The 11,942-nt window shown below is 28.4% G+C and overlaps 1 protein-coding gene across 1 annotated transcript in view; it reads right to left on the reverse strand.

Moving 5' to 3' along the window:
- Positions 1-1,029: 1,029 nt before the first annotated feature.
- The window catches only part of LOC100166265 (SUMO-conjugating enzyme UBC9-B-like), a 13,205-nt gene continuing 2,292 nt past the window's right edge, over positions 1,030-11,942 (reverse strand). The window contains exons 2-6 of the mRNA XM_001947204.3: positions 1,754-1,823; positions 1,597-1,680; positions 1,414-1,531; positions 1,172-1,316; positions 1,030-1,095 (exon numbers count right to left, since the gene is read on the reverse strand). Coding sequence (XP_001947239.1) covers positions 1,032-1,095; positions 1,172-1,316; positions 1,414-1,531; positions 1,597-1,680; positions 1,754-1,819 — 477 coding nt within the window. The 5' untranslated portion in view covers positions 1,820-1,823 and the 3' untranslated portion in view covers positions 1,030-1,031. The remainder of the gene's footprint in view (positions 1,096-1,171; positions 1,317-1,413; positions 1,532-1,596; positions 1,681-1,753; positions 1,824-11,942) is intronic.

Consider the following 11,942-nt stretch of genomic DNA (forward strand, 5'->3'; position numbering starts at 1 on the left):
TTAGTTAGAAATATTAATTTATTTACAAAATTATTTTAACAGACAATAAATGTAAATTACTATTACAAAATGTAAGTGGACGTAAATGTTTACCATATAAAGCTAAAAATGAAAAAAATATATATTAGGTAAGTAAAATGAATTTATGCGTATTTTTTACACAAAATTAACTGGTATAAAATATTGTTTTTTATAGTACAATAGGTATATAATAAAAAATATTATTATAGACACATTTATCTTATCTTAGGTATATAAACCATAACATTATAACATATTTTTATCTCACATTTAACCATGATTATTAAAAGTACATGATAAGGATAAAATAAAAAATTATTATTTCATATCCATTGGTTAATGTTTATGTCATGAATGTCATTTACTATTACAAAATGTAAGTGGATGTAAATTTTTACCTTCTTCATATAAAAAAATAAAAATAAAATGAGTTGACTAAAATTAATTTTTTTTTTTTAGCTTGGATATAGGCGAGAGTCTCTTTTAGTAAGCTTATAAGTTATTACAACCTCTAAAAATAATTGATTATACCCAAAATTTTTCTTCAAAACTGTTTTAAGAAATATCATGGTTTGTACTTTGCATTTTATTTTATAAGATTATATAATCTGATACCATAACACTCCCAATGGTGGTGGGTCTCAAGTCTCCTTTATCCTACTCCGTCGGTACGCCACTGCTGAGATGCACAGTAATATATTATGTGCATGAATTATAAACGCTTTATATTTTAAATATTTACTGTATCGAAAAACAATACTTTAAAAAATAATCCTTATCATAGTCCATAGAACATTTTCTAAAACAATTAATTACTTACTTTTACCTCCCTCTATATAAGCGATACAAGTAATACAATATAAATAAAATAACTATTGAAATTTTAATGGTGGTAATGATACATTTGAATATTTCTTATTGATTTACAGAAGTGAAAAATGTATTGAGGATTGTTATTATTTTAGCAGTATAATGAAATAAATGCATGATCTTCTCTCTGTCAACTATAACTATGCTCTGGACATCGCTTTGGCTTGTGCTCGGACACGATTGAAATATTCCACAGGATTTTGGCTAAAAAAAAGTTATAATAACAAACATACAGTTTAAATTTTTTTTAAACACATATTTTATAATAAAAAGTAGTTACCAATAAATATGATAGGCTTCAGCCTGGGCAGGATCTCTGATGTTGGGTTCATTTAAGAGATCTCTTATCCCCAACAATAGTTGCTTAATAGTAATAGCTGGACGCCAATCTTTTTCTTCGTCCAATATTGATAAACACACAGTACCTAGTAAATCATGAATAATCATGATAAATATTTACAAATTGAATTTTAAAATTATTATATATATATGAATAATTAAGATAGCTTATATTTTATTTACCGGAGGGATAAACATTGGGGTGGAATAATGGAGGCTCAAATCTGCATAGTGGTGGACTCGATGGATAATCGTCCTTGAAAGTCATACGTAAGAAATACGATCCATTTTGCCAAGGAGTCTAGATAAAAATATTAATCAGACACAGGTGTTTAATTAAATAAAAAAAATGTTATCAATACTTACACCAGTTCTTCCAGGTATATAGCATTCCCAAACCATAAGGTTCAATGTGCCATCTTGATTTTTGGCTGGTTTAGCCACAAAACCCTTAAGATAAAAAAAATTGTATTAAATCATTACATACACATTTAGTATTTTAAAACATATTATTAGTACTCACAAATACAGGATTTTTTCTCCAATCTTTACGTTCTTCTAATAATCGCCTAACTGCAATACCACTCATTTTTCTGTAAAAATAATATAATTTGAAGACAACTCATAAAGTTTAAAAAAAACTACATACGTTTAAAAATTTACAGAAATTCTATTCAATAATCAATTAATTTTAGTAACAATTTTATGTTGACTATACCTACTCTATTATGTGACATTTATTCATAATGTAAACATTAAGTTCAAATATTATCTCTAGTCACTAGTATCTTAGCATATACATTTATAATTTCGCTCGCGGACAGTTTGACTGTTTAAATTGAAAACATTCTCCTTGATGTATATTAGGTTAGGTTACTTAAGGAAAAATCACATGATAATAAAATGGCTCCATTATTGACATAATGTTATCATAGTAAGCACATGTTATGGAGGTAAATACAAAATATTATATTTTTGAATTTTTAAATTGTATAACTAACAACTACTGTCGCACAACAACGACAAAACATATTTGATTGCGGTTTTTGGTAACCTACTCGTTAACTAATCTGTGTTATTGGTATATTATGTTCAAATTGTTAAATTTGCCACGGCTTGACCGGAATCTTTTTGGGTGCATAGTAAAATGTTTGTCTATACTTATTATAAATTAATAATTATAATAATATGTTTGAAAATTGTATTTGTAGTGGAAGTGAAATAAAATAATTATTTGTGTCTACCTCTACATTAATTTTATTCAGCTAACAAAAACATTGTGTACTATGATTAAAAACATTAATAAGTTGGTTATAATTTATAAATAGTATACATATACATGGTGTTTATTTAATATTAAGATAAGCCAAGTGCAGACGACCGTAGATGCATCGCTCCACAGAAAAACCTATACGTTTATAATTAGTCACTTTCAAATAAAAGACCGTAAACAGACTGACCTCTCATTTCTCAATAATCTATTCACTATCTGTCTATCTATTCAGTACGTTTTATTCTTGCCAATATCGGTCGTTGTATAAATTTCCTTTTGAAATAAACTTAAACATGTCAATTCAACGAAGTGGTTGTGAAAACAGAAAACGTAAAGCTCGTAAAGAAACAGAACTGTTAAATATTAAAAGCAAATGTTCAATAATAGATTATTTTATACCAAGCACATCCAATTTTAAAAGTTGTAAGTAATGTATAATAAGTACCTAAAAGATATATTATTTAACACTAAAATAAATTTTATTAATAATTTAGCATTTTTTAATAATTATTAATGTAAGAAATTAATTAGTTATCAAGAGTCTTCAAGATAAGTACTTACTTAAATTTAATTAGTTGATTTTTTCAGTTGATTATTAATTATATTGCACCTACTTACCAAATTTAATTTTTTCGTTTTAATTAATATAATTGACATTTTGAACAATTGTCAATTGTTTTTCGATATTTTGATGATAAAAAAAATAGACCAGTGGAAACTTACATTACTTTGAAACAAATAAAATCTGTTACAGCTCAGGCTATTGTTGATTGTATTCATGATGCACTGATACAAATGGGAAAAGATTGGCTCTCAGTTTTAACAGTATGCTTTGATGGTGCTTCTACAATGGCTGGTAAAATAGGAGATGTGCAAAAAAAAATGTAAGGAACAAAATGCAAGTATTAAATATGTTCACTGCTATGCCTACTGTCTAAATTTAGCACTTGTTGATTCAGTATGTGATAAATCGAAAAATACCAAAAGAAACAAATTGGTATTCAATTGTTTTAGCACCATACAATTTACCTATAATTTTATTGAAAGTATTGCAATGAGGCATGCAATTTTGGAGAAAATATCTAAAGATGTAGGAATCAAGTTACTTACATTAAAGTCTTATTCTATTACTCGCTGGGCATGTCGAGCAGAAGCAGTCAAATCAGTACTTAATAACTATGAAGTTTTGCTTTTAGCCATAGATAAAATTTGTGAAAGTAGTAGTGTTCCGGAAATGTGTGCAAAAGGCATGGGACTAAAGTATCAATTAAAAAGTTTTGACTTTATTTTTGGCCTTTATTTGTTGAATCACATATTAAATTTAATATTAAAAACAAGTTCTTTATTACAGTCTCCAAACATGGATCATGTATTAGCAATAAACAGTGTACAGTCTTTAGTACAAAACTTGATGGCTATGAGGAATAGTGACGAAGAGTTCAAAAATATTTATCAACAATCAGAAGAACTATGTAATAAAAATGGCATACAAGTACCAGAAGTAGTTAATAGAAAAGTGTCAACTCGTTTAGACAAAATGTCGAATTCTCAATTTTTTTTTTAAAACAAAATATGATGAACTTAAAATATCTGTGTACAACCACTTATTAGATGAACTCATTTCTGGCATCAACTCCAGATTTAATCAAGAGACTGTGCAATTAATTCAAGCTGTAGCCAGTATGATTCGTCTAGACTCTAAACCTGAAATGATTTCAATACTATCAAAATTTGCAAATGTCTCTGAAGATATATTGGTGTCTGAGATAAAATTATTAAAATATTTACCAGCTACCGATGGTAAACCAGAAGCTAACTTAAATAATTAGTTTATCCATTCCTCGCTTGATTATATGAAAACAAATAATTACATACAATCAATTAATGGATTTTTCACTGTAAATTAAATTATTTAGTATAATACCTGTTACAAGTTGTTCTTGCAAACGGGTATTTTCAAAGTTGACTATAGTAAAAAATAAATTAAGGAGTTCTATGCAACAAGACCGACTTAATAGTTTATTATTGATGTTCACTGAACCGGAAATAACATCTAGTGTTAACATTGACACGGTTATTGAGCATTTCAAAAATATGGGAAATAAAAGAATTCATTTATAATTCTTCTTAAATTATAATATTAGCTATTATATAATTACACATTTATGTGAGTACCAGTACTAATATGAGTTATGTATTAGTATAATATGTATAAACAGTTTTACAGTTTTTATTTGTTATTTTATTTTTGAGTAATGTATTTTCTTTTTATACAAAACTGTATTTATATCGTTTTACTTTAGAAATTTTAGAAATTAACACATATTATAATATAATATATAACATAATTATGTTGTGTGCATATTTAACTTGATTATATTTTTACATATAAATATTACACAAAATTTACATTTTACAGTAAGAATGTATGTTAATGTGTTAAAAAAAAAAATAGGGGCACTGTCAAAGTATTGGGGCACTAATTCTACCAAGATCGACCGGAAATTGAAGTCTGCGCACGCCTATGTGCATAATATAACTAATCACAAAAAACTGGGCATAAACTGAGGAACTCTGGAAGTCAAATCGATAAACATTGAAGGAAAAGCTCAAAAGAGTGCTGCGATTAGACGCAAACCCCGTTTACTGTAACGCGTGACAAACACGATTACGCGGCGAGTAAAATGAAAGCAACTTACGGATTGTATGGTTCAGACGAAGTGTCGGAGGATTGTACCCGATATGAAGACCCACCAAGTGGATAGCCGCGGAGCACGAGCAGCCGATGTAAAATCGAAACGATCGACGAACGACGGTGTTAAGCCTGCTGGGTATTTCAGTTATCAAAACGTCAACGGAGATCTTGGTAGTTGATACAAAATGGGAAAGCCCAACGAACAACAAAATCACAAGCAGGCCCGATGGATAAATAATACGTCTACACCAGTACCAGGCAGGCATCAACGAAGGCCAACGAATTGTATGAATCAGGTAGTATGAATGGAGTGGGGGTAGTAGATACCAGGCATTTTTTAGGTTAACAATAAAACAGTGTTGCCGCGCAGAGGTTTTCACAAACAACAGTTGCATGCTTGCGGGATGCAATTTTACAAGTTATTTCATAATTTAATATTTCCTTATAATTTATGACGAAAAAAACAAAGACCGTATTTCCAAGTTCTCAAAGATTCTCCATTTTGACTTGTATCGGTCATCCGGTCCTAGACTCCCGACTCAAAAACCATCGAAATATTCAAGACTGACGCCTAAACAGAGTCGTTAATTTGGCAACATGGTTACAACGGGACGCCGCGCTGTTGGCAAATTTCTCAAATTCTTGGTTAACACATATTGGAAAAACGCCGAAGCCAATAATAATAATAATAATACACATCTACATTTTACGTGTAATACTGTGTTATCTTACAACCATTACATTTGCCGCAGTGTACAGCGGTCGCCCCTTTGGGGCCGTTTGGCCGTGGCTTAGTACGTATATATGCGGCAAATGTAATGGTGCAGAGAGGAGGGGACCCGCGTATGTCGTCGTCGTCGTCGTCGTGGTCGAAATTATAGAATAATTTGAGCAAGCACCCAGTTCTTTTCCTCGCGCGATGACGTCATAAACGGGCGGCCGTGTAATGTTTTTGCTCCACGTGGAGCCGTTATTGTGTGTGTTCGATTAATTAAAATAAATATTATGCCATTGATGATTGCAATATTGTCCGTCTAATAAAAAAATTGTGATAAAAATGCATATAGCTTATGCATATTATATGCATTTTTTCTAAGAATTTTATTTAATATTACAGAGTTTTTTATTAGTTGCATACAATATCATTAGTGTATAAGCATATAAAAGAGCGTAATGATGAGTGCATTGTCAGTACAACGTTGACATACTATACAGACCTACCCAGGCTGACTGTAAGTATGTTCGACGGAGACAACACTGAATGTTCGGTAGTATCAATGGATTCTACATGCAAGAAGAGGAAGGCGGAGAAAACAGCTACACCGGTGAAGAAGGCCAAGACGACGTCGACAGCGTTTACCAATATTCCACTGATACAAATTCGGAATGCTATGGAAATAGAGAAGTTGAGCGTGGACAATCTGTCCCACGTCACTCAACTTTTGACGGATTTCAAACTGAAGGTGGGCACTCAATTTCACATTTCAGTTTGGATAGTTTTGATATCTCTATGGCACCCGGAACATTTTTCCACACTGATGAACCCAAAGAAATGGACGACTACGAACCTGGCACGCGACGAGCAATTGGAGGAATGCAACATGGAGGATACTCCGATGAAGGAGAGAATCAAGGCCATGTTGCTCGTGATCTACACGTTGACTACTTATTAAATATTTTGATTTAATTAAAAACTAAATTAACATGACGAAATATGCATATTTTTAAGTACAATTATTTAATACATTAAACTCATTTAGAATACCAAAAATATTTAATATATTGTACATTTTATTTCTACGAATTACCAAGACCAAAGGTATACATTTTATAATTGGTTTTATGTTTATTTAATTAGAATTTGTTTGAAGGAATAAATTTATTTTAACCCCATTTAACGCTTCGAGTTTAAATAATTCATATTTTGGAAACTATAAATGTCCGTTAATAAAATTTAAAATGGACAAATGGTATTGACTAGGGCTTGGATATATATATATATATAAATATATGTATCATGAACTATATACATTTATCGTTTGCCACTTCCTTCTGAATATTTTTTTAATTATATAAACAATGAAATGTTTGAACTAATGGTTGAAATGACAATGCAGTATGTATATGATAACATTGGTCACAATTTTCTTGAAACAAATGTAGATAAAATGAAAACTTTTTTTAGAATTTTAATTACCATGGGTAATCTTCAATTTCCTCGCATGAGAATGTACTGATACTCAAAATAAGGAATTTCACTCATCAAAAACAATATGAATGTAAATAGGTTTTTCAAGCTGTGTCAAAATTGTCATGTGGTGAATAGCCAAGCAATTCAAATTACTGCTGTTGGCAAGTTTAACCTTTACTAAATGCTATAAGAGAACGGTGTATAGAATTACCATTAGAACCACAATTAAAGGTAAGATGGTTACCCAACAAGCTATGATAAGGTGTAACTCATAATAAATTTTTTTTAACCACAGAACTGAAGTAGAACGATCCAAGTGGTAAATTTAAGCAACTATCGCATATCGTAATAATTTCGCGAGCGCAGAAAGTGATAAAATAATTTAAATAAAAGATGTTCATAATACCTTAACAATTTAATAATACCTAGTAATTTGCAAATAGATTTGATTCATTATCTTTTTCAAGATTATATTTCATATAAAAAGTTGAATATGTACACATTTAAAAATAATTACAATATACATTTGTTAACATTATTAGTTCCTATATAACATATATCATTAGAGCTACATACTTCAAGTGCAATTCTAAAGTTAAATTATCTTCTTTTTACTAACTATTAATTAGGTAGCTACTAATTTGGAAAATTTAATTTTAGTTTTATTTTGTTTTTTAGACATCTGATTTTTAATGTATGTAAATTGTCTCATTCTCATAATAATAAATGTACTGGATATATCGGTAAGGATTTCTGTTTCATGAGTAGTACACGGAAAATTAATATTAGAATGGGTGGATAAAAAATCTTCAAATGTGTTTTCAAAAACCATGAATGGAGTCTGTGTGGTTTTTGAAACATTCTTCTAATTTTCTCAGCATCAAGAACAGGTTTTTATTCGGATGAGTTAAATAACCTCTAGACTTTAAATTTACTAAATCAACTTCTGCTGAAGTACTACCACCAACATTTTTCAAACCATTTATACAAATATTACATTTAGTTTGATTGATTAAACACTTTGCTATATATCTTATTAGTATAAGTATATTAACAATTTATTCTTATATTTATCTTGGTACAAATTAATACCTACCCGACTAAAAAATAAACAGTAAAATCGAAAATTGTTGAATTTGAAAAATGATTTGTTTCTAACTCAAGAATTTCTTCTAACTTACTGCTACCTTCAATAACAATAATTTCTATTTTTTTTTTACAATTTTATTATCTTTTGTTCTCGGGCTAAAGAATTTAATGGACCATTTATTATGTTTTTTTTAAATCTGCTACTGTTATGTGATTATTTGTTTCTAATAGCAAAACACATATTTAATTAAATAAATTAGCAATACTTTTTAATAAGAGCTAGTACCTTCAAATATCGAACAGTTGCCAGATTTTGGTGGTTTTATAAGAGAGTGAACAGAAAGCATTCTATACAATTGCAGGAATGTAGGACAGGTCGGATGATCATTTGGACCACAAACTTGCCTTACAATGCCAAAAAATGTCTGAATATTATAAAATTATACCATACAATCACACAATATAATATAATTATATTTAATAAATATTTCTTAAATTAAAATTATTTTACTTCCAAATTATCCTGATTTAATTTGGCAGTCAAAACATAATCAAAACCACAGTCTTCTAATAAATATCTTGTTAAATCAATCATAGATTGTAAAGTTATCTTCAATTCATCAACTGTAGCTCTAGTTAAAAAATTCATTTTCTTGGATCAATTTGTTTTTTACATTTGATTCCCATTCTGATAACCATGATAATCCTTGTTTTAAAATCTACAAAGTAAAAATAAATTAAAATATTAAGCATGTAATATGTACAATAAAGAACTATTTGAGACACAAACATTAAAAAAAATAGGTAAAGATTTTAACACATTCCATCAAAAAAAAATTATAAATGTTAAATATTATAAAGAAGAATTCCACAGTATTAAGTTATTTATAATATTAAGCATGCAACACTAAAACACAGGCATTCACATATAAGAAACCTCTAAATCAAGACTATTCTTTCTTATTCCTTCTGCAGGGAATCGTCGGTTTAAAAAATCAAAGATTTTATTCATCATGAGTGTAAATTTTACTGTCTCATCAGAATCTTCAAATCCTACATAGTTTTTACTTGTATACAATTCAATACCTACAGTGACCGACGCACTGAACAGCTAAAATAAATAATTCAAGTAAAACAATAATAGTTTTTATTTTTAACTTTAAAAAAAAAAAACAATTTTGTTTCATTTATAATTAATAAGAAACTACCAACTTATTTTCATTAGTTACCTGCACAGCATATTTAACTTTCATTTTGCTTAAACTATTTAAATCAAAATGTTGCTTGGTCAATTTTGGGCAAACCTTGGTCAGTGAATTTTCTTCAGTTTTATAAACTGAATAATAATGATTCTACTTTATGTACGATTTTGATAGATGAATCTATAGTAAAAATGAAAATTAATTATATAAACAATATAATTTTCAACCATTACTAAATAATACTCACCCTCAGTGGTTTTTTCTGATGTAAACAATTTCAAACAGTTTTCATTAAATGTGGAGCATCAGAAAAAACAAAAATATTTCTATTGAAATCAAAAGGATTTTCAAAATAGTTTTTGATATCTCCTTCTTTAACACTGATTCCCAGTTCTTTCCATAAAGTACGGTTAGTAGTTGCCCCATCACAAGTCAAGCCCACAACTTTCACTCCTGCGTTTTCCAGCAACATTATTGCTTTAATAACAATTTTTGTAAGGTCTACTGTCTACACCTACAACAGCAAACATTAATAAATTAATAAAAGTAAAATACAATATTATTTTAAATTTCTGTAATTAATGTAATTAATAATTTGTTGATACCTTTTACTGGACCTTTGGATGCGAAAACAGCTATGGGTTGGATAAAATTATCGGCTAATATCTGCCACATTAAAACCAATCCATGGTTGGCTTTTTCAGAGCTAATTATTTTATTTTCTATTTCATTATCATAGTTTTCTAGTCCAGTATATGTTAAAGTACGACTGTTAACACCTATGCTTTCTCTTAGAAAAACTTCATCAAATAACAGAACACCTATATTCTGTTTTTCGGTTTTGGTGGTGAATTTTTTTTTAAATATTTTTTGGGGGGGAGGTCCTAAAAAATATCATGTATTTTATATGTATTACTTTAAATGTTTTTAAAAAATTAAATATATTAATTTACCTACCCACCTTCTTTTAATACAAGATGTTTTTCAATGAATTTGAAGAATGAGTTAATAAACGGTCCCATCTTATAAAAAGAAATTGACTTTTTAAATATTTTAGGTTTGTCATCAATAATAGTATCAACAGACCACTTAATCGGTAAATTAATTTTATTTGTTTGGTTAAGTATAATATTAAATAAACCTGTTTCTTCAATTAGATCATCAAGTTGTATAAAAACAAAATACAATAATGTTTATTAAGCGTTGAATTAGGTAGGCACCTACTTTTATTTTTTATAAGGAATTAATTATAGTCTGTTAAAAAAATTTTTATGATTTTACTATTAATTTTGTTATATCATTATTATGTTATTATTTTGTATTCAAATGTTAAAGACTGAAAGAAACTGTTAATAGGTAATATTAGTTTTCAAAATGATTAGGTATGATTTTACTATTAATTTTGTTATATCAATATTATCTTATTGTTTTGTATTTTAAAGTTAAAGACTGAAAGAAAGAGTTTATATTAGTTTTCAAAATGATTATAATTTTACTATTAATTTTGTTAAATCGATATTATGTTATTATTTTGTATTTAAAAGTTAAAGACGAGGTTAAAGACTAAAAGAACCAGTTTATAATAATATTTCTTTATTTTTATGATTTGTTGAAATGTTATAATAAAGATGAAAAGTGTTTATATTTAATTAAACACTTTTCTTGGTCAATCATATAATACAAACTTACAATGCAATAACTTGTAACTGACAAATAATTGTCTGTGAATTTCACGTATCTACGTTATAATTTACTAAAACTTATTTTTCAAAAATAAATATTAATTCAAAGTTCTCTTATAATATTGTAACATTTGTAACTAAGATTAAAAAATATCATACATATTAATTAAATGAGTATGTACAATTTAAATACCTAGTTTAAATGCTCTCCTGAAAAATGATGAAAATGTAGATATTGCTATTAGTTAATAGTCTAGGGATGGGCTGATACTAAAACCGATATTTGAACCTATACCAAAAAAAAACCAAATCTATCAGCATAATAGCATTGATTATAAATTGTAATAGTTAAATGTAAAATGATAATAGTATTTCGGTTCATAGTATCGGTGATATTTTGATATCGGTTCATTGTTTATGCTGAAAATGTTGGTTTTCAAATATATCGGTTATCGGTTTTTTATCGGTTGCATATATCGGAATATCGGATATCGTAAAAAGTAGTATCGGGCCCATCCCTAAATATTATAATATCATTTGCGCGGTATACGGTTCGGGGCGGCGGGACCGAGTTCGCCGC

The sequence above is a fragment of the Acyrthosiphon pisum genome, chromosome X (assembly GCF_005508785.2).
Source record: "Acyrthosiphon pisum isolate AL4f chromosome X, pea_aphid_22Mar2018_4r6ur, whole genome shotgun sequence".
Classification (NCBI taxonomy): Eukaryota; Metazoa; Arthropoda; class Insecta; order Hemiptera; family Aphididae; genus Acyrthosiphon; species Acyrthosiphon pisum.